The sequence below is a fragment of the Cherax quadricarinatus genome, chromosome 58, assembly GCF_038502225.1.
Source record: "Cherax quadricarinatus isolate ZL_2023a chromosome 58, ASM3850222v1, whole genome shotgun sequence".
Taxonomy (NCBI): domain Eukaryota; kingdom Metazoa; phylum Arthropoda; class Malacostraca; order Decapoda; family Parastacidae; genus Cherax; species Cherax quadricarinatus.
Window position 1 is genome coordinate 3,122,154 of NC_091349.1, and position 24,640 is coordinate 3,146,793.

Here is a 24,640-nt window from a genome sequence, read left to right on the forward strand (position 1 = left end):
TATGAATGGGAAGAGTTGAACCTTTAGGAGTAATACAACATTTGGGGGACCTACATTTTTTGGGGCCCCTGAAACTTGAACTGTTATGGGGTCACCTTCGCAACCAACAACGGCAGCCTACATCATACTTTAATAACCTTTTAATTTTTATTTTAACTTATTTTGTACTGAATTACACCATATTATTTTTTTACAAAACCCATTCTCATACAGCAGACCCAAATTTTTCAACACTGTTTACTAAAGTTGCTTCTGGGGCCCCTCAAGCTTAAGCTTCATTAGTTTCATAGTAGATCCGTCCCTGCTTCACCAGCATAAAGGTAACCAACCCTCCATCCCGTTTCCTGGTCCAACATGAATAGTTTCCATAGGAAGCAAGGAATTACCTAATGCTCAGGTGACCCACAAATACATCGGTAAACAGGAATTATTTTTTAAACATTACAAGTGGCTGAGCTGCTGAGTACAATATTAACATATAATATTCTATAGTACATTTAAAACTATTTAATTCCGTGTGCCCGTGAGCCTAGAAAAAGTTAGCTAAATAACTTAATTAACATTAACCTATCATAAGCTAAATAATGTATGTACTTTGAGAAAAAATGGATCTGGTATTAAAAAAAAAAAAAAAAAAAAAAAAAAAAAAACAGATCGACACCATGCCTAACCCTTCTAGAGTAGGGTAGGTGCCTGAGTCCGAGCCTTTAGCTCACAAGACTGTCATTCCCATTTGTCCCCTTGGGGCGGGGATGGCAGACCAGAGAGGCCTAGCTTGTGGCTAGGCCTGGGGACAGTTGGTCCCAAAGATGAGGAGGTAATTGTGCCTCCTCCCATGGGAGACTTAGGTCTCAGACACTCCCTAAAGAGGGAGCCAAGGCCGGGCCACCACTTGGAAAAGGCCCGGGCCGGGAGAATACCGGCTAATCTTTAACTAACTAACTAAAAAAAAACACTCATCGACACCATGCCTAACCCTTCTAGGGTAGGGTAGGTGCCTGAGCCCGAGCCTTTAGCTCATAAGACTGTCATTCCCATTAGCTCCCTTGGGGCGGGGATGGCAGACCAGAGAGGCCTAGCTTGTGGCTAGGCCTCGGGACAGTTGGTCCCAAAGATGAGGAGGTACTTGTGCCTCCTCCCATGGGAGACTTTTGTCTCAGACACTCCCTAAAGAGGGAGCCAAGGCCGGGCTACCACTTGGAAAAGGCCCGGGCCGGGAGAATACCGGCTAATATTTAATAATAATAATAATAAAAAAACACTACATCGACACCATGCCTAACCCTTCTAGGGTAGGGTAGGTGCCTGAGCCCGAGCTTACAGCTCAAAACACTGTCATTCCCATTAGCTCTCCTGGGGCGGGGATGGCAGACCAGAGGGGACAGTTGTTCCCAAAGATGAGGAGGTACTTATACCTCCTCCCATGGGAGACTTAGGTCTCAGACACTCCCTAAAGAGGGAGCCAAGGCCGGGCCACCACTTGGAAAAGGCCCGGGCCGGGAGAATTACCGGCGAATCTTTAATAATAAATAATAATAAAAAAACACTACTTGAAAAGACCCGGGCCGGGAGAATACTGGCGAATAAAAAAGAATATATAAATATATAGCCTGAGCTTGCTACCACCTACAGTTCACAAGACTGTCATCCCCACGAGCCCCTTTGGGGCGGGGCAGATGGCAGACCAGAGGCCTAGCTTCTCCCTATGAGCCCCGTGAGGGCGGGGACTGTGGCTAGGCCTGGGGACACTTGGTCCCAAAGATGAGGGGGTACTTGTACCTCCTCCCATGGGAGACTTAGGTCTCAGACACTCCCCAGATAGGGAGCCAAGGCCGGGCCACAACTTGAAAAAGGCCCGGGCCGGGAGAATACCGACGAATCAAGAAGAAAAAAAAAATTAAGACGTAGCATGTAAGGAGTTGGCCTGCACAAAGTTGTACGTCCGGTGTGTATTACGGAATTAAAATTTTTATAATACTGTGGAGGAATTAGGATCTGTGTTATTTTATTTATTCAGTGTAACGTACTGTTTTAAATAAAATAAAAAAAAGTTGGCAGGGGAGATGACTATTGCAAATATTTCAGCGCCGTACTGATGAGAAACTGTAGTAGTAAATAAAGGGTTTGCTGTAAACTTTGTGAAGGACTTGGTAATTTATGAAAAAAAGATGTATGAAAAATAATGATGTCTAATACAAAAGGGTCAAATCAAATAGTATGTTCCTGCTTGAATATTTTTTATATTGTTTGAAAAAGGCTAGTAGGACTCGCCTGAAGTATTCATTGTAGGCGGTGTCATTATTGTTGAGGTAGATGAGGTAGTCTGCCAGCGCCTTGGCCGTGGGGAAGCTGAGAGCGTCAATATAAGAGTGTGGCGGCGCATGCTGTGAGTAGTTAGCTGATCCATATACCACAGGAATCACGTCCAACCTGCCGAAGCGTTTGAAATATTGACTACCACATTACATTTGTTATACATCAAAAGAGAACCATGAGTCAAAACACAAAGTGTCTAACACAAGTACCAGCATGTGATACACAAACAATTCATAGAACTAAAGGAAAGTGAAGCAACACGACAAAGCTCGTGAATAAGCAGTACAGTATTCCTAGATGGATATCACATAATGGGGAGAGAAAATAAAAGACGGAATTGCACATTGATCAAGAAAGTGTGGAATTTCGAGCCTTGTGACTAGAATATGAATGAAATATAATACATAACTACACTGTTAGAGAAATAACCAAATACCGAGTATAAAAATTACTACAATCTATAACTTCTTTCCTAAGAACAACAGGATACCCAGGCAAGAGGAAAAGGATAATAACAGTCATACTAGACGTTCTTGAGAAAGTGGAATAAAAAGGATCAATTACGGTAACAAAGGAAGAATGAGGAGCAAGTCGAAGAGCAGTTAGAAGTAGACAAAGTGTAATACCTGGAGTATACCTGGAGAGGGTTTTGGGGGTCAACGCCCCCGCGGCCCGGCCTGTGACCAGGCCTCATGGTGGATCAGGGCCTTATCAACCAGGCTGTTACTGCTGGCCGAACGCAACCCGACGTACTACCCACATCCCGGTTGGTCAGGTACTGACTTTAGGTGCTTGTCCAGTGTCTTCATAAAGACAGTCAGGAGTCTATTGGTAATCCAATTTATGTATGCTGGGAGGCAACTGAATAGTCTTGAGCCCATGACACTTATTGTGTTGTCTCTTATCGTGCTATTGGTACCCCTGTTTTTCATTGGGGGAATGTTGCATCTCCTGCCGAGTCTTTTGCTTTCATAGGGAGTAATTTTCATGTGCAAGTTTGGTACTAGTCCCCCTGGGATTTTCCAAGTGTATATAATCATGTATCTCTATCGCCTGCATTCCAGGGAGTACAGGTTCAGGAACTTCAAGCATTCCCAGTAATTGAGGTGTTTTATCGCAGTTATGTGTGCCGTGAAGGCTCTCTATACATTTTCTAGGTCACTAATTTCACTTGCCTTGAAGAGGAATGGAAACCTGTAAAGCAAGACAGTAAAAGCAAAAGATAAACTAACATTATAGGATCTGTTCATTTTCAGAAAATTAGGTAAAATCACTTACGCAAAACTATTGGCAGTTACTGAACTCACTGCGTTAAGATCTGAAAAAAATACAGAAGAGGGACTAGAGAAATAAAAAAAGCAAAACTAGAATTAACTATGCATGAGTGAGAGGTAGATAGGTATTATGTTTGTCAGGAAGCAGGTCAAATGTTTCTTGACGTGGATCTTAGTCATATGATGACTCGTCACTAGAGCTTTTGGTCATCTGACTGAGATCTTCCGCTGGCATACCGGTCCACCCCTTTAAAAATTATGATTATTATTATATGATCAGGAGTGAGAGGATTTCTGAAATGAGTACAAGAGTATGAGTGAAAGCATACCACGAGCGGGATAGAACCCGCGATCAGAGAGTCTCAAAACTCCAGACCGTCGCGTTAGCCACTGGACCAGCTAGCCACAATAAGATTCGTCCAACTAGGTATATTTCTACACCATAGGAAGGTTAGCATAGGCACCACTGTTACCACAAATGCAAGTTTTTACAGACGAATCTCCAGCTAGCGTGGCCGTGACGAACTCTAGCTCAAGTCCCCTCAAAGCCGTTAACATGACTCACGAAATCGTAATGACACGATTGCAAATAAATCCTACCACGGGCGGGGAAAGAACCCGCGATCAGAGTCTCAAAACTCCAGACCGTCGCGTTAGCCACTGGACCAGCTAGCCACAATAAGATTTCGTGAAAGTTAAGACACATGTGCAACATCTGGATATCTTTATTGTAGACGTTTCGCCATCCAGTGGCTTTATCAGTACAGATTCTAGGACATAATAGGAAGACAGTAGAACTATATACAAAAGATGAGGTAATCAGTCCCTCGGCCTTGGAGTTAGTGTTCACAGCATCGTGGTGGAGGAGAATCTGGAGCAAAGACAAGAAGACTGGCGGTTATATAGGCGTCAGTGGATAGGGACGGGCAGCAGACGAGGGCAAAGTCACTGGTAGGCGGGATTCCCCAGTGGAAGTAGGTCTTTCCCAAAGAGATGGGTTAGTTGCAGCAGCCGTGAAGAAGGTCTTGTAGATGTCCTCTGAACCAAGATTCCATGATGTTGCAGTGTCTGACAAGTTGTGCAAGAAAGGTATAAAATACCTTTCATATGCAAGAAAGGTATAAAATACCTTTCTTGCACAACTTGTCAGACACTGCAACATCATGGAATCTTGGTTCAGAGGACATCTACAAGACCTTCTTCACGGCTGCTGCAACTAACCCATCTCTTTGGGAAAGACCTACTTCCACTGGGGAATCCCGCCTACCAGTGACTTTGCCCTCGTCTGCTGCCCGTCCCTATCCACTGACGCCTATATAACCGCCAGTCTTCTTGTCTTTGCTCCAGATTCTCCTCCACCACGATGCTGTGAACACTAACTCCAAGGCCGAGGGACTGATTACCTCAGCTTTTGTATATAGTTCTACTGTCTTCCTATTATGTCCTAGAATCTGTACTGATAAAGCCACTGGATGGCGAAACGTCTACAATAAAGATATCCAGATGTTGCACATGTGTCTTAACTTTCATATTGTCGGTATTTTATACCTTTCTTGCACAAGATTTCGTGAGTCATGTTAACGGCTTTGAGGGGACTTGAGCTAGAGTTCGTCACGGCCACGCTAGCTGGAGATTCGTCTGTAAAAACTTGCATTTGTGGTCACAGTGGTGCCTGTGCTAACCTTCCTATGGTGTAGAAATATACCTAGTTGGACGAATCTTATTGTGGCTAGCTGACCCAGTGGCTAACGCGACGGTCTGGAGTTTTGAGACTCTGTGATCGCGGATTCTATCCCCACCCGTGGTATGGTTTGTTTGCAATCGTGTCATTACGTTTTCGTGAGTCAGTATGAGTACAAATAACTCACACTCTGATAGGAGGAAAAGTGAATGAAACATTCCTGATGGCAAGAAATATATTTGAAAGAAAACTTTGAAACACAAAGTCGATGAAACACAAAGTCGATGAGACACAAAGTCGATGATACACAAAGTCGATAATACACAAAGTCGATGAAACACAAAGTCAATGAGACACAAAGTCGATGATACACAAAGTCGATAATACACAAAGTCGATGAAACACAAAGTCAATGAGACACAAAGTCGATGAAACACAAAGTCGATAAAACACAAAGTTGATGATACAGAAAGTCGATGAAACACAAAGTCGATGAAACACAAAGTCGATGAAACACAAAGTCGATGAAACACAAAGTCGATGAGACACAAAGTCGATGAAACACAAAGTCGATGAAACACAAAGTCGATGGAACACAAAGTCGATGAAACACAAAGTCGATGAAACACAAAGTCGATGAAACACAAAGTCGATGAAACACAAAGTCGATGAAACACAAAGTCGATGGATTAACGAGAACTTTTCGATTACTTAAAACATTAAAAGTATACAACGTAGTATATACAACTCTTCTAAATATACACTGAACAACATTTCTTTTGAGTGATTTAAGCAGTACCTTGAAATATTAAAAAGCTTCTCTGTGACGTAATCTCGGCAGAGAGAGTTCTCGAAGGAGAAGTAGAACTTGTAATCAGAGGCGAGCATGGCATAACACTTCTTCTCGTCCTTACGTTCACACTTGAGACTGCTACAGTGTCCATACTGGTCCACCTTGATCCATTTCCTCAGTGTCTTAACCAACCTTTGAGTACAGTAATATATGATATATAATGTATATATATATATATATATATATATATATATATATATATATATATATATATATATATATATATATATATATATATATATATATATATATATATATATATATATATATATATATATATATATATATATATATATATATATGCAATAAGATCACAGTAAACAGGTGATTTCAGAATATGCAAAACAACCACTCTGAAAGAATAGAGAAATTCCAAGCGCTTTCGTGACTACTCACATTATCAAGGAACTATGAAAGTAAAGCATCCAAGGTAGCTATATAAGGGGTCTGGCCAACACCTCACTATCAGATCCCACAACGGTTAAACACCTGACGAGCGCCGACCCAACTTGGATAGGTCCTTTACACAACTCACCCACAAACTATTCTACCCAAGAAAATTTAAAAATTATTATTTGTCCAGTGTATTATTAAATTCTTCCCAAATTCTATTAATTATAAATGGATCTAATTTATATAAACCAAAGGAAATATTCATATTATTGTCAAAACTGCTTTTTATGAAACAAGATTCAATTATATTCCTGTCGACCATGGACTTGCTTGATACTACTTTCTCAATTTTTTGAAAATCAATTGGATGGTTAAAATCTCTTACATGAATAAATAGAGCATTGGAATCTTGTCCAGTTCTAATACTATATTTATGTTGTTTTAATCTTAGTTCGAGATTTTTACCAGTTTGACCATAATAAACTTTATCGCAAATTTTACAAGGAATCTTATAGACACATCCATCAGCATTTTGGGGGGAATTCTTTATCAAAAGTTTTTTACTGTATCAAGATTTTTGAATACAACTTTAATATTAAAAGTCTTAAGAAGAGAAGGCATATCAACCAAGTTTTCATGGTAAGGGAGAACCAACATATTTTTAGTTGAATAAGGCTGGTTGTCCCTTTTTGGATTGTAAAAAGTATTTCTAGCAACTTTAAAAGATTTATCAATTACATTTCTTGGGTATTTTAAATCATTACCTATTTCATAAATTTTGGATATTTCCTCATCTATGAACTCAGGACTACAAACTCGTAAAGCTCTCAAAAACATTGATGAGAAAACAGACAGTTTGACTCTATCTTGATGCGAGGAATAATAGTGGACATAAGAACAGTTATTTGTAGGTTTTCTGTAAATTTTAAATTTGAATTCATTATTACCCTTAATAATTAAAACATCTAGAAAAGGCAATGAGTTATTTTCTTCAAACTCAACAGTAAAGTTTATAGAATGGGCTAAGCTATTTAATTTTCCAAGGAAATGGTGTATATCTACATTTTTGGGCATAAGACACAAAATATCATCAACATATCTGAACCATTTAGCTCTATTAGGGAGGATTGTATTAAGCAACCTTGTTTCAAAAAATTCCATGTATAGGTTACTAAGAACAGGTGAAAGAGGATTCCCCATTGCCATACCAAACTTCTGAGTGTAAAACTTATCATTAAATACAAATTTTGCATCAACAATGCAAAGTTTAATAAGTTTAATGATAGTAGGAACTGGCAATGGTAAATCATAGTTAACGAGTTCTTCAGATAAGAAACTTAATAAATCATCAACAGGAACTTTCGTAAACAAGGAAGTAACATCAAAACTAACCATGTTAAAATCATTTAAGTCAGTCAAGGAGCTTAATTTATCAACCAAGTCTATGTTGTTTTTAACATTAAAGTTATAAATTTTGCCAACAATAGGGCTCAAAATATCAACAAGCCATTTGGATAATTTATATGAAACTGACCCTATGGAGCTAATAATTGGTCTGACTGGATTCCCTGGTTTGTGTGTTTTTATTAGTCCATACATGTAAGGTAAAGATGGATTAGTGGAAGTAAATTGTTTGACTAATTCATCTTTGCCTTTCAGTAGAAGTTTTATTGTTTTATTGAAATTGCTGTTAACGGTTTCTAGGGGATTTTTCCTAAGTTTAGAATAGGTTTCAGTATCATCTAAGAGATTATTCATTTTTTCTTGGTAATCATTTTCTTTCATAATTCATGATAGTAAAGGAATGGTATATAACTCTATGTTAAAACCAAACATTCCCAATTGCCCTCAAAGATTCTTTAAGTCTTATGATACACTTAATAACAATAAAAATTTACGCCTTACTAAAGCAGACAAAATAAAAGCAGTTTTGACAATAATATGAATATTTCCTTTGGTTTATATAAATTAGATCCATTTATAATTAATAGAATTTGGGAAGAATTTAATAATACACTGGACAAATAATAATTTTTAAATTTTCTTGGGTAGAATAGTTTGTGGGTGAGTTGTGCAAAGGACCTATCCAGTTGGGTCGGCGCGCGTCAGGTGTTTAACCGTTGTGGGATCTGATAGTGAGGTGTTGGCCAGACCCCTTATATAGCCTCCTTACCTGGAGGTTATTCCGGGGATCAACGCCCCCGCGGCCCGGTCCTTGATAATGTGAGTAGTCACGAAAGCGCTTGGAATTTCTCTATTCTTTCAGAGTTGTTGTTTTGCATATATATATATATATATATATATATATATATATATATATATATATATATATATATATATGTCGTGCCGAATAGGCAGAACTTGCGATCTTGGCTTAAATAGCAACGCTCATCTTGCCATATAGGACAAGTGAAAATTTGTGTATGCAATAATTTCGCCAAAATCATTCTGAACCTAACGAAAAAAATATATTTCACTGTGTTTGTTTAGTATTAAATTATTGTAAACAAATCTAAAATATATTTAGTTGGGTTAAGCTAAAATACGTTGTTCTTGTTATAATAAGGTTAGGTAAGTTTTCTAAGATACTTTTGGAGCAAAATTAAATTTGTTTACATTAACATTAATGAAAAAATATATCTTTAAACGTATAAGAGAAAATTTTAGAAAGGACTTAATTTTAAATGAGTTCTTGCTAATTGACCAGTTTTACATATTCGGCACGACATATATGTATATATATATATATATATATATATATATATATATATATATATATATATATATATATATATATATATATATATATATATATATATATATATATATATATATATATATATATATACATTTAAAGATTTATTTTTTCATTTATGTTAATGTAAAAATTAATAATTTTGCACCAAACGAACCTTAGAAAACTTACCTAACCTTATTATATAAAGCGCAATTTGATTTAGCCTAATCCAACTAAATATATTTTAGGTAAGCTTACAATAATTTAATAATAAACAAATACAAATATATTTTTTTTTCGTTAGGATCAGAATGATTTTTTGCGAAATTATTGCATACACAAGTTGTCGCTTGCCTTATTCGGCAAGAAGAGCGTTGCTGTTTAACCTAAAATGAAAATAAGGAATATCCGCTAGGAATTTTTATTGACCTAAGAAAAGCGTTTGACACAGACCACGGCATCCTACTCCACAAACTTGACCATTATGGTATAAGAGGCCATGCGCTTGCATATTTCAAATCTAACCTTACTAATAGGTATCAGTATGTCACCATTAAAGACACAGCCTCATCAACACGGCCACTTGATACTGGAGTTCCGCAGGGAAGTGTCCTTGGTCCCCTCCTCTTCCTCATTTACATTAATGATCTTCCAAACGTTTCCCAACACCTGAAACCCATTCTCTTTGCTGACGACACGACTAACGTCATCTCCCACGCTAATCTTGCCACCCTCAACACCATTGTCAACGAGGAGCTGCTCAAAATTCTGACTTGGATGACAGCCAATAAACTTACACTGAACACTGACAAAACCTACTACATTATGTTTGGTAGCAGAGCAGGTGTTGCACAACTTAACATTAAGATCGACAACACTCTAATTGCCAGACATAATGAGGGCAAATTCCTAAGTCTATACCTCGACAACAACCTAAATTTCAGCATCCATATCCAACACATAACAAAAAAAGTTTCCAAAACGGTGGGATCCTCTCCAAGATACGATATTACGTGCCGCAAACTGCCCTTCTCACACTATACCATTCACTCATTTATCCATACCTCACATATGCTATTTGTGCTTGGGGATCAACTGCAGCAACACATCTAAAGCCAATAATAACCCAACAAAAAGCCGCAGTAAGAATCACTAAATCCCATCCCTGGCAACACACCCCCACTCTTCATAGATCTAAACTTACTCCCTGTTCAGAACATCCACACTTACTACTGTGCAATCTACATCTACAGGACCTTAAATTCCAATATTAACCTTGACCTAAAACGCTTTCTTGATAGTTGTGACAGGACCCACAAGCATAACACCAGACACAAACAACTCTATGACATTCCCCGTGTCCGACTAAACCTTTACAAAAATTCAATGTGTGTCAAAGGGCCCAAAATCTGGAACACCCTACCTGAAAACTCTAGAACTTCAGACACATTCATCACTTTCAAAAACTACAGTTAGAAAACATCTTATCTCCCTGATACACCCCGTCAACTAACTACATGTAAACCACCTGCTGGTTCACACTTACACTCACTCACCCATTGACTATAAACACAGAAATACGAATCTTAATCTTAAAATAATGAATCCTAACTAGTCATAAGTTTGCCTATGATACTCCAATATAGACACTATGTATTGTGCCAAAACAAAAGCATTCACATTGCTAAACTTACAAACTATAATGTAGTCACTTAGCCTTAATACCATAATCTGTAATAATTTAAAGTTTATAATTAATCTAAGTCTGCCCGAAATGCCTAGCGATGCTAGGTGTCCTAGTGGCCTCCTCTATAATTAGTATTTTAAAACATGTAAACCACACAATATCCAAAATCTGTAAACCCCGCATTGTAATCCTTATAGAGAATAAACTTGATTGATTGATTGATTGAAAATCGCAAGTTTTACCTATTCGGCAAGAAACATTTAATAATTTAACATGTATTATTATTATTATCTGATTAAGGATTCTCCCCAAAAATGCTGATAACTATAGCAGTGACTACAAGATTCAGTGTACAAAATATAATACATTTATTTTGGGAAAACTGAAGAGACTGGAACTAAGATTATAGCATCATAAATCCATCATTAACATTGGGCAAGAATACCATGATCTGTTTCTTCATGCGAGTTGTTTTAACCTTCCCATTGAGTTTTCAAAAAAACTGAGAAACACCTTCCAGAAATCACACGGAATCTAACAATTACATATATTTTTAGCGATGTTATTATATCGGCATATTTGCACCTAGGCAGCCTAACATGTAAGATATCGTCATAAAATACACCAGTGTTAAAGGTTTGAAGCCGATCAGAGGAGGCATTATCCAATTGCTAAATAGTATTCTACAGCAATCTCATGGATTCCAATATTTCCGTGATTTTAACTATTCAGTTTTTTAGTAAATTTGTACCAACACAGCGTAACCGTACAGGGTATCATCAGTTTTTAATGACCGGAGTCGTTCAAATGGGACAGTCAAGCTGTGTGGGATTTTGGGTAAGATGAGAAATAGAAAATTATTATAATTAAGGAACCACTAAGTGGATTAATACTCATCTTTGTTGATGACAGCTCGAAACCACTCACAGCTTCCCCCAAGTGTTTCGCCCTTCGTAATTCGCTGTCTGAAGACCCACCAGGTTTTAATACCTATCTTGAAGATATATATATATCAGGTACTTCTGGTATAGCACCAGGATATCGTGGGCGGGCATTACCTGTAGTTTTGGGCTTGGCCCACTTCTTACCACCTCGACATGGTTCGTCCTATTCACTCGACATCGACCCTAGGTACTGCATCACTAGATTGAGAGATGTAAGTAAAATGGAACTTACCTGGCTCATTGTAAATGGAGCCTGTGACGTCTTGACGTCACTGAGACCGAAATCGTTGGCTTGATTGAAGGGATCAACTGCAGCAACACATCTAAAGCCAATAATAACCTAACAAAAAGCCGCAGTAAGAATAATCACTAAATCCCATCCCTGGCAACACACACCCCCACTCTTCATAGATCTAAACTTACTCCCTGTTCAGAACATCCTCACTTACTACTGTGCAATCTACATCTACAGGACCTTAAATTCCATTATTAACCTTGACCTAAAATGTTTTCTTGATAGTCGTGACAGGACCCACAAGCATAACACCAGACACAAACATCTCTATGACATTCCCCGTGTCCGACTAAACCTTTACAAAAATTCAATGTGTCAAAAGGCCTGAAATCTGGAACACCCTACCTGAAAACTCTAGAACTTCAGACACATTCATCACTTTCAAAAACTACAGTTAGAAAACATCTTATCTCCCTGATACACCCCGACAACTAACTACATGTAAACCACCTGGTGGTTCACACTTACACTCACTCACCCATTGACTATAAACACAGAAATACGAATCTTAATCTTAAAATAATGAATCCTAACTAGTCATAAGTTTGCCTATGATTCTCCAATATAGACACTATGTATTGTGCCAAAACAAAAGCATTCACATTGCTAAACTTACAAACTATAATGTAGTCACTTAGCCTTAATACCATAATCTGTAATAATTTAAAGTTTAGAATTAATCTAAGTCTGCCCGAAATGCCTAGCCATGCTAGGTGTCCTAGTGGCCCCCTCTATAATTAGTATTTTAAAACATGTAAACCACACAATATCCAAAATCTGTAAACCCCGCATTGTAATCCTTATAGAGAATAAACTTGATTGATTGATGATTAATTGAGATGACGTTGGACGTCTCCACTCCGCCGTCTGGCACACGTCGCCTGATGGCTAACGTGAGTGAGCTACATGGGAACAGTACTCCCGTGGTACTTGCTACACTCGTTGACATGTTCGTATCTATTCACACCAGGAAGAATGTCAATGCACGACACGGAAAACGCGCACACGAATTGGCCACGAATATTTTTACGTTAGGTGACCAGGCAGAGTACCCCAGCCAGCTCGTCACCCGGCCTCTCGTCACACGTTCACTCGTCGAATTGCAGTCTCGAATCACGAATCAAGAATCAGAGCAATTAGAATAGAATAGAAGGGACTCACAGGTAAGAATCCACTAGGGGCGAGGGGAAAGTGGGGATAGTTTAAGAATAGATGGGGGAGAAGAAAAGAATGTAGAAGGGAAAGAGTCGGGGCTAGACCCAACCGCATGGCATTGTAAGGCATTATATAGGGCATATTTGTGGGCATTTAGTGGACTTGTGGTGGTCCCAAACGACACTAAGCAAAGCCGCTTTATTGAACTGCACAGAGGACGCCCCTCCCCGGCAGTGGTTGTTTAAGATGAGTTTGAGATATATAAGAATGAGAAAGCACAGGTGGTAATTGCTTGAAGACATTATAACAATAAGGAGTGCAAAAGAAAGAATAGGAAAAGTGCATTTGCTACTTCCCGCCCTCTTATGGACGGATATCTGCTGACCTATGGTTTACAGATGCTAGGTGCCAGCTCTCTCAACCTTTCACAACCAGAAGAGGCTGATTCCTTCAGTCTGAGATGTGAGTTGTAAGTTATTAAAACCCTGGGTGTTTCTAAAGTACCCAAGCGTATATTCTCTGATTTTTCCCGTCTTGAGAAACCACCATTTTCTCAGACAAACGTCAGTTCATTTACACTCCCGTAGATTGTAATTTGTGTTGTACACGTGTCTCTCTTGTGTATCACTTTTATCAGTTATGAATCAGTAATCCCATGAGAGGTTGTCTGATTTTGCTGGATCAGACACACGTGTTAAAAGGAATGGGCATTCTGGAATGCTCTAATTGATCTTTGGTGGTGCAAAGGATACAGGTCATGACCCATTTCATCCTCAGAGTGTGGGAAAGTAGAGAGGGATCTTAGCACACTCGAAGGGTCGCTGCCCCAGGGGGTGTCCATGTCCTCAGGGAGCGTCCATCCTCCTGGAGTTGGACAAAAAAAATTCTCCACGCAAGCTATTGCACGGGAAAAATATCTCACCATTTTTAAAATAATATTGACAAATTGGCACTCAAAAAAATCTACTCTTCTCAGTAGGATGCACTAGTGTTGAAACCTGCCTCAAGTTATCGCATGGAAGTCAAAATTGCGAGTGATCTATATTACCAGCATTGAAAAATTGAAGATGATGGATGAGGCGTTCACAACATAACTGAAAAATTGAAGTAAGAACTTCAGTCAACTGTTATATGGTATCCCTTCTGGGATAACTAATAAAAATAATTCAAGCATACTTTTTCCTGCCGCTGGTGGTGTCGCAGTGAGAGACAAACCACGCAGCGAACTTAGTTTTCCCTTCAGCATAGTTCCGGTTGCTTGGTTCCAGGGGCTTTCTGCGTCTATATATATGACCATACCTGCCGATGACATAGTGATGGTTAACCTTTATGCAAAGTCATAGATACTTGTAGTTGTGTATAGCTTTGTGTTGTGAAGTACTCAGTAAGACTGGTACTGTGAAGGGGAACTGTGGAATTTACAATAAGGGGTGTGGACAAACATAAATAGTATATCTTATGTAATATTTAATAATTTGTCAGACTGCAACACATTTAAATCGTTACATGTCTCTGCAATTTTATTTCAGTCACCGTAACCGTTTTGTAAATAAACTAAGATTCATTTATACATTATACATATCGCAGCATTAAAATCTTTTCCACATATCTCAAAATTTATTAAAAAAGCAACATACGTTTTAGGTAAATCTGAGTCAAGTCTGTAGGTCATCGTCCAGTTGAAGACATTATTGAAAGGCTCAATTTTTGTGTGCAGGACCGAGGCTGGTTCCATCATAAAGAAGACATAGCGTGTGTGTGGAGACCTGCACACCAACACAAGTTTAGTCAGGCATTTCCAGAATTATTTTATATATATATAACCATTACATATTATTACACTAGTACCAAGACACTCATCAGATAACATCAGTTCACCAACAGTTGGTTCACGTTAAGAAGCAAGAAATTGTGGACAGTATTGGAAAAAAGCCATTTGTCACAAGTGATAGAATATTCCAATTATTCACTAGTAAGAACGATGAATTACCCTTACATGCCTTACTTGTACAAGACAAGTTAACGTGTCAGCGCTAGAGGAAAGAATTCAAACCCAGGTCAAGAAATAGAGAAATGTTTCAAGATTTAACATAGTCTGTCTGTTTTAATCCTGAAAGGAAAAATTTCAGTGCGACTATTTTATTAAGGTTCCTTCAAGGGACTACTGGTAACCTCTAGTTATTTCGGGTGCTTAAGTAGTTATAGGCATATTACGGTAGGTATAATGTTGGTGAGGAAACAGAACAAGTGTTTCCTGACGTGGGTCTCAGACATATGATGACCCCCAGCTGGAGCTTTAGGTAATCTGACCGAGGACTTCTGCTGGCTTATGATTCACCACTTTAAAAATCATGGTTATGATTATAACCATTACTGATATATCTATTACTGACCAGTCAGTTGCTAAACATCTTGTAGTGTCGTGGGGGTTCGGAAGGAGATATGATGGTGAAGACAAACACACTGGTTGGATGGTAACGCTATGTATTGTCAGACTGTGGTATGAGGTGGGAGCCCAGGCCTGCCTTGCTCTGCCTGCTTGTATGTCTATCCATGGAGTGAGAGAGAGGCAGAGCGTCTCACTCACTCATGCTGTACCCTGTGATGTCATACAGTCACAAGGCCTCACAGGGATCTTCTATATAACACATGGATGGTACTATGGTACAACTAAGCTATACAACACATGTAAGGGAATCAGCAACTATGCTGACAGTAGCTCTGTGGGTAAGTTGCAGATGTACTAATTTTATATTATTTTATTTATTTCTCCTATATTGCTAATACTACATTAATAATCTTTTGGTGTATAATTGATCAACTATCTTCCCCTTGTCAGTCTATTCTTTCCACTCCCCCCAAGGGTGGTTCCTTGACACTGGTGAGGGGCTCTTGATCTAGGGAATTGGATCTGTGTTCCAGTTCCCTGAATTAAGCCTGAATACCATCCATCCCCCCCTCCCCTCTCCTTTAGACGCTGTATAATCCCTGCGGGCATAGCGCTCCGCATGATTATAATAATATTCTTTCCTCTACTTGTCCTCATTAATTGAATCCCATGAGTATAGACCTTCACACCTACTGAGGTGATAAATATTATAAATAAAAGTACCTAATGTGACTCAGGAAATCATATTATGGTGGGAAACAAGTCAGGGAACGGGTGGGGTTTTGAAACCATGGTAAGATTCATCCTAGTTGGATGAATCTTGTTTGATCTAGCTGGCCCAGTGGTTAACGCACTGGCCTGTGAGTTTCAGGGCTTGCTTGCCATAGGTTCAAATCCCACCCCGTTCCCTGATTTCTCCTTAATGTGGTGAATACTCTTCCAGAGTGGCAGTTCAGGTGTAAGCTTATTTAGGTACAGGCAAACATAAATACAGTTAATTACGTAAATTATCATACATAGCAACATTTGCGTAAATTACCCACCAGGATACCCCCAAAAAAGTCAAAGTGACTTATTTTCTTGTAACATCTTATTATTTAAACCTTAAAAGTTAAAACAGCTATGAAGCTAAACTGTGTGAAAATCAAATAGCGTGAGCCGTCTGGAACACCGAGGGGACACAGGAAGGACCCTGGGAAACCCCGGGAAGTGAGAACAGCCAAGCTTCACTATGTGCTTCTTACACTGTCTCTGTTGTGTTTAAGATGGTTAGAACTCAATCTTTTGCTAATGATAATTTCATTTAGTTATTAAAGTCGTTAGGGTAGCTCAGTAACCGTCATTATCGTCCACTAAAACACTGCTTGATAATTTTTACCCCGATGATATCAGTTACAGCACGACCTCCATCACCTTATAGCCAGTGGCAGTGTCAGTAATCTTCTTCTTATGACCAGAGTCTTTGGCAAGATGGGTAAGGAAGAAGGATGGGTAAGGATAGAAATATTGGAGAAGGATGGGAAGGGGGAGAGAGGTAGGATATAAAAGGTAAGTGGCCCAACCACTTTGGGGCAATTTAAAAAGTGTATGTGGAATAATAAAATATTCTTGAAGGGGTATAATATTAACCCATCAGAGTCACATAGATATAACAAATATATAAGTACATGACTCTGAATTGGTAGTAATTATACAAGTTGCTTTTTTTTGCTATTGCACAACGAATATTTAAACGACAATGAAGGCGATAATTGTCTAGACAATTCGTAAAGAATTACTTGACACGTTAGCTTCCTACAAGGTGGTGTCCCGCCATAGTAAATGTAGCATAATTTTAACAGTAGAATGCTATACAAGATATCTCCCTAACTGGGGGCTATGATTTTCTTAGTATACATAGAAGGGTTCTGGTGTTACCCAATCATCTTCATCTGCAGGGAGGTTGTTCAGGATCATTGGTCGATGGTAATCGTCTTCATGGATGAAACGACGCACCCTCTGTGGGATAGTCATTCTTTGGGTCCTGTGAGGAGGAGTATGAATGATATAGTCAGTGGTATTTTCAACTTGGAGAGGATGTTCTCTGTCTGGCATGTAGAGTTCTTGCATTGCATAGAGTTGTTTCTCCTTCAGGGTGTCAAGGCGTACATTTAAGGTAGTAATATCTTGTTGTACGTGTAAATCTGCCATTTTAACTCTGTCTCTCCTCCTGGTGCCCGTAATGAAGCGAAGAGCTCTATTCTGGACCCGTTGCAACCGTAGCACGTTGATCTTTGTTGTTAATGACATTGGGACACATGGGTATTCGAGTATACCTGGAGAGAGTTCCGGGGGTCAACGCCCCCGCGGCCGGTCTATAGGTCTTATTATCATTTTATACAGATATTTCTTGACATGTGGAGGGGCTTGATAAATAAATCTAAAGAGACTGTTAAGACCGGCTTTGGCTATGTTGATCTTTTTATTTACATGAGATGTTGAGTGGAGCAGCCTGTCTATTTCATATCCCAATATCTTGTTAGGATTTCTAAAGGCTACAGGTGTACCTCTTATGGAGATACCCCCTTTATCTTCGATGGTTGATGCAAAACATCCTATTGTGCTAACAAGGACTTTGTCAGGGTTAGTCGTAATTCTCCATTTCTTTTCCCAATTAGATGTTCGACGAAGTTCAATATCCATTTTTTCTATGACTCTCTCATACTTGTATTTTCCTGTTACCGGAGTTGATGAGACGACATGGATAACATCATCTGCAAACTGCGTTATAATTGTATCATTAAACTCTGGTTGAGGAAGATCATTCACATAAATGTTGAATAGAATTGAACCTTGTGGGACACCAGCTATCGGAATAAAAGGCTCTGTCGACCTGGCGTGAAAGGTGGGAATGATTTTTCTTTGAGTTAAGAAGTTATATATTAATTTGAGAAAGGTCCAGTTAAGGTCTGGTAGGTCAATAAGTTTGTATATAAGACCATCATGCCATAAACTATCAAAAGCTTTATGAACATCTCTGGTGGCAATTAGGGCAAGATTGCCCTGATGTTTTAAACGTGTCAATAATATGTACTACAGACTTTACTCTCTAGGCTCATCTATATTGGGTCACTCTGACAGTTAATATATATCACATGACTTCTCTTTTACCAACAGAGCTAGGCCGCCCAGCGACAGTTCTAAGAGGCCAGACTAAGAGGCAGACGTGATGAAGGATAGGTTCCACTTTGTTCCGCCAATATACTGTAACAGACTTACGAATTTTGTGTCACTGCTATCCATCATAACTCTGCAAGAATCCTCTTAACAGGAGGACTGGCGTCACCCAACACAAATTAGGGTGGTAACTTTTCAATAAGACCTCTATAAATTTGTCACTTTATAACGATTAAAGGGTAAATTTACCAAGTAACTTGCTATACAGAGGCTAAATCCGAGTTCTGTATAAATTAAAATTCAATCGAATCAACATTCAGTTGATGAGGATAATGGTGTGAGGAATCCAGGGCTTATCTCAAGGCGGAGAAACTACTAAGGCTTATATTTGAGAGGATGTGTTCGGAAGCAATCCAAGAAAGAGTCGTAATCAGTCAAATCTAGATTCACTTCCACCATCTACACCGCACCAACACACTCACATTTACTGGCCACCTCGCTGAAAGTCCCACTTTTTGATGCACACGCACTGATATTTTAGTGGAAATTAACTTATTATTGTTATTATTGTTAAATATAAGTCCTAAAGCTCCACAAGTCATATAACATCTAAATGTATTTGTAGCCAGTTTTTATGGGATGAGTGGCTCTTGATTCAAGGTATTGGAGCTGTCACTCCTCTTCCTTGAGTCAGTCCTGACTGCCTCTTATTCCACGGTTGTTGAATTACTGTATAGATAAGTCTGTTGTCTCGATCACTGAACGGGTCATCGTCTGACACAAGATCCTCGTCAGGAGAAACTAGTCTAGTTTCTTGATGAACAAACAACTACTTTATAAATAAGAAACTGTTTTCTCGAGCATATCTCTGAAATTTATAAAGAATTCCTACCGTAGGTTGGGAAGAGAACGGTCACTGGATCTGAAGTTCCACATGACGGCATCTATTTCCGTGAGGGGAAACTTGGATCTGTTACCAGTGGTCATGCAGGTGTTGACACGACACCCAGCACGCAGGAACGGCTCCCGACCATACCCAAAAGAGTAGTGATTTTCATTGTAACCCTGTAAGTACACAACTGTTCATTAATTACACATTAAAACGGAGGAACAAGATACACCAGTGGGTTATCTATATGATTACGACCCGTGTCATGAGACGCTTGTGCTGTCTCCTGACGAACTACAGCAACACTAACTTTATATATGCATACCCAAAGCTGTATGTCTGAGTTTATTTTAATTTCTATTTCATGGATTAAAGTATTTTTGATTAGTGAAGAGGTTACACGCTGCCTTAATGATCGTTGTGTAGTTAACAGGCTTTAAACCCAATTATTCAACCAACTAACGTCCTCATGAAGTTCAGGAACATGATTATATATACTCCAAGAGGTATCTTTAAGTGGCAGGATTTTTTTTTCTTTCTCTAAGCTTTTGTTCAAAGCTTCAAAACGTCTCATCCCATCTTGAACTTTTCAGCGCTGGTTCACTGTACAGAGGAAAACATCCCTCCAACTAATGACATATGCAGGTGCCATATCACCGATGTTGTAGAAACCATTCCAAGTTTCCTGGAATAGGTCCACTTAACATTCAAAAGCCTCTTCTGCTTGGCTTCAAACTTTCAGAAAACTTCTGTCCTAAGTCGAAGAAGGCGGAGAGTGAAACTGATGGTCACATCTGTCAGTTTTATGTTCAAAATTAGTAAGAACTTTTTTTCCCCGTTCAGTTATGTTTAATATACTTGAGTATGTCACTTTTCACCGTTTATTTTGCGTGAGTGCTAATTTCTCATAAGAGAGAGATTTCGTTCGGATTTTTAACCCCGGAGGATTAGCCACCCAGGATAACCCAAGAAAGTCAGTGCGTCATCGAGGACTGTCTAACTTATTTCCATTGGGGTCCTTAATCTTGTCCCCCAGGATGCGACCCACACCAGTCGACTAACACCCAGGTACCTATTTGCTGTTAGGTGAACAGGACAACAGGTGTAAGGAAACGTGTCGAAATGTTTCCACCCGCCGGGAATCGAACCCGGGCCCTCCGTGTGTGAAGCGGGAGCTTTAGCCACCAGGCCACCGGGCCACTAAAAGTTTTAAAAATGGAATCAGCGGATTCTGTGGTAACTGAAGAATGTTTATATGCAATAGTTAGTACAGTTTTCAATTGTATTAGAAATTTATGCCGCATTCTGCAACATTTCTAACGCGTGTATTGAGGTTCAGTTGGCTGGAGTTATGCAGGGATATTGTTGTTTGAGGATCACGCGGAGAACGAAATACATATAATTTGTTATTATACTTGTGACTGGAAGCACTGATCTCAATGTGAAATGAGAGATCATCAAGTTTGATCCGAGGAAGTGGAGGGTAATTCCAGTTTCTTAGACTGAAAGCCTCTGAAAGGATGTGATGCTAAAGCTGTTTCCAAAAGAAAGGAATATATATAGATATATATATATATATATATATATATATATATATATATATATATATATATATATATATATATATATATATATATATTATATATATATATATAAAATGTCGTGCCGAATATGTAAAACTGGTCAATTAGCAAGAACTCATTTAAAATTAAGTCCTTTCCAAAATTTTCTCTTATACGTTTAAAGATATATTTTTTCATTAATGTTGAGGTAAAAATTCATAATTTTGCACCAAAAGGAACTTAGAAAACCTACCTAACCTTATTATAACAAGAACAATTTATTTTAGCCTAACCCAACTAAATATATTTTAGATTTGTTTACAATAATTTAATACTAAACAAACACAGTGAAATATATTTTTTTCGTTAGGTTCAGAACGATTTTGGCGAAATTATTACATACACAAATTTTCGCTTGTCCTATATGGCAAGATGAGCTTTGCTATTTAAGCCAAGATCGCAAGTTCTGGCTATTCGGCACGACATATATATATATATATATATATATATATATATATATATATATATATATATATATATATATATATATATATATATATATGTATATATGCAAAACAACCACTCTGAAAGAATAGAGAAATTCCAAGCGCTTTCGTGACTACTCACATTATCAAGGAACTATGAAAGTGAAGCATCCAAGGAAGCTATATAAGGGGTCCGGCCAACACCTCACTATCAGATCCCACAACGGTTAAACACGTGACGCGCGGCGACCCAACTTGGATAGGTCCCTTGCACAACTCACCCCCAAGCTATTCTACCCAAGAAAATTTTAAAAATTATTATTTGTCCAGTGTATTATTAAATTCTTCCCAAATTCTATTAATTATAAATGGATCTAATTTATATAAACCAAAGGAAATATTCATATTATTGTCAAAACTGCTTTTTATGAAACAAGATTCAATTATATTCCTGTCGACCATGGACTTGCTTGATACTACTTTCTCAACTTTTTGAAAATCAATTGGATGGTTAAAATCTCTTACATGAATAAATAGAGCATTGGAATCTTGTCCAGTTCTAATGCTATATTTATGTTGTTTTAATCTTAGTTCGAGATTTTTACCAGTTTGACCGTAATAAACTTTATCGCAAATTTTACAAGGAATCTTATAGACACATCCATCAGCATTTTGGGAGGAATTCTTTATCAAAAGTTTTTTTTACTGTATCAAGATTTTTGAATACAACTTTAATATTAAAAGTCTTAAGAAGAGAAGGCATATCAACCAAGTTTTCATGGTAAGGGAGAACCAACATATTTTTAGTTGAATAAGGCTGGTTGTCCCTTTTTGGATTATAAAAAGTGTTTCTAGCAACTTTAAAAGATTTATCAATTACATTTCTTGGGTATTTTAAATCATTACCTATTTCATAAATTTTGGATATTTCCTCATCTATGAACTCAGGACTACAAATTCGTAAAGCTCTCAAAAACATTGATGAGAAAACAGATAGTTTGACTCTATCTTGATGCGAGGAATAATAGTGGACATAGGAACAGTTAAGAACATAAGAACATATTAACGATGGAACACTGCAGAAGGCCTACTGGCCCATGCGAGGCAGGTCCAAGTCTCCTACCGGCTTAAGCCAATGCACCCAACCTAGTCAGGTCAGGTCACATTGACTTAAGGGAGGAACACGGCAACCGACCTGGTAGCACAAGCTATCAGGTCTAACTCACACCCACCCACATCCACTCATGTATTTATCCAACCTATTTTTAAAGCTACACAACGTTCTGGCCTCTATAACTGTACTTGGGAGTTTGTTCCACTCATCCACAACTCTATTACCAAACCAGTACTTTCCTATATCCTTCCTGAATCTGAATTTTTCCAACTTAAAAGCATTGCTGCGAGTCCTGTCTAGGCTAGATATTTTCAGCACACTATTTACATCCCCTTTATTTATTCCTGTCTTCCATTTATACACCTCAATCATATCCCCCCTAATTCTACGTCTTTCTAGAGAGTGCAGATTCAGGGCCCTTAGTCTATCCTCATAGGGAAGGTTTCTGATACATGGGATCAACTTTGTCATCCTCCTTTGTACATTTTCCAGAGAATTTATATCCATTCTGTAATAAGGTGACCAAAACTGTGCAGCATAATCTAAATGAGGCCTAACCAAGGATGTATAGAGTTGAAGAACAACCTGAGGACTCCTATTATTTATGCTTCTTGATATGAAGCCAAGGATTCTATTAGCTTTATTGCGAACACTTATGCACTGTTGTCTTGGTTTCAGATTACTGCTAACCAGAACTCCTAAATCTTTTTCGCAATCCGTAATATTAAGATCTACATTATTTAGTTTATATGTGGCATGGTTATTGTCCTGTCCAACATTTAGAACTTTGCATTTGTCTATATTAAACTGCATCTGCCACTTCTCCGACCACTGCATCAGTCTATTCAAATCTTCCTGGAGTGCTCGAATGTCCTCGTCAGAATGAATTCGACGGCCTATTTTGGTGTCATCGGCAAACTTGCCGATGTCGCTCTTTATGCCCTCATCTATGTCGTTTATGTAGATAGTGAACAGCAGGGGGCCCAACACTGACCCCTGTGGAACACCGCTCGTGACACTTCCCCACTCTGATTTCTCCCCATTTATGCAAACTCTCTGCTGCCTATTTGTCAACCATGCCTCTATCCAGGAAAAAATTTCTCCTCCTATTCCATGTGCTTTAATTTTCCTCAATAGTCTCTGATGTGGGACCCTGTCAAAAGCCTTACTGAAGTCCATATACACAATATCATATTCATTACCATGATCTACCTCCTCAAATACCTTAGTGAGAAAAGTTAATAAATTCGTAAGGCAGGAACGCCCCTTTGTAAAACCATGCTGAGATTCGTTGATTAATTTATGCTTTTCAAGGTGGCTACGAACTGCCTCGGCAATTATTGATTCCATAAATTTTCCCACTATGGAGGTTAGGCTTATTGGTCTATAGTTCGAAGCTAAGGACCTGTCACCTGTTTTGAAAATAGGTATCACATTTGCCATTTTCCACTTATCTGGCACCATGCCAGTTTGTAGTGATATGTTGAAAAGATTAGCCAAAGGTGTGCTAAGCTCCTCTTTACATTCCTTTAGAACACTTGCATACAGTTCATCAGGGCCTGGGGATTTGTTAGGTTTTAATTTATCTATTTGCCTAAGGACCATGTCACTTGTGACCCTAATAGTGCACAGTTTATTATCGTCCTGTTCTACATAATTTATCATTACTGGAATATCGCTGGTATCCTCCTGTGTAAAAACTGAGAGGAA

At 38.5% G+C, this 24,640-nt stretch overlaps 1 protein-coding gene across 1 annotated transcript in view; it reads right to left on the bottom strand.

Annotated features, from left to right (window-relative positions):
* LOC128698006 (alpha-(1,3)-fucosyltransferase C) overlaps positions 1 to 24,640 on the bottom strand; it is a 37,458-nt gene that overhangs the window by 1,778 nt on the left and 11,040 nt on the right. The window contains exons 4-8 of the mRNA XM_070097527.1: positions 19,773 to 19,945; positions 14,973 to 15,101; positions 14,512 to 14,634; positions 6,071 to 6,256; positions 2,272 to 2,430 (exon numbers count right to left, since the gene is read on the bottom strand). Coding sequence (XP_069953628.1) covers positions 2,272 to 2,430; positions 6,071 to 6,256; positions 14,512 to 14,634; positions 14,973 to 15,101; positions 19,773 to 19,945 — 770 coding nt within the window. The remainder of the gene's footprint in view (positions 1 to 2,271; positions 2,431 to 6,070; positions 6,257 to 14,511; positions 14,635 to 14,972; positions 15,102 to 19,772; positions 19,946 to 24,640) is intronic.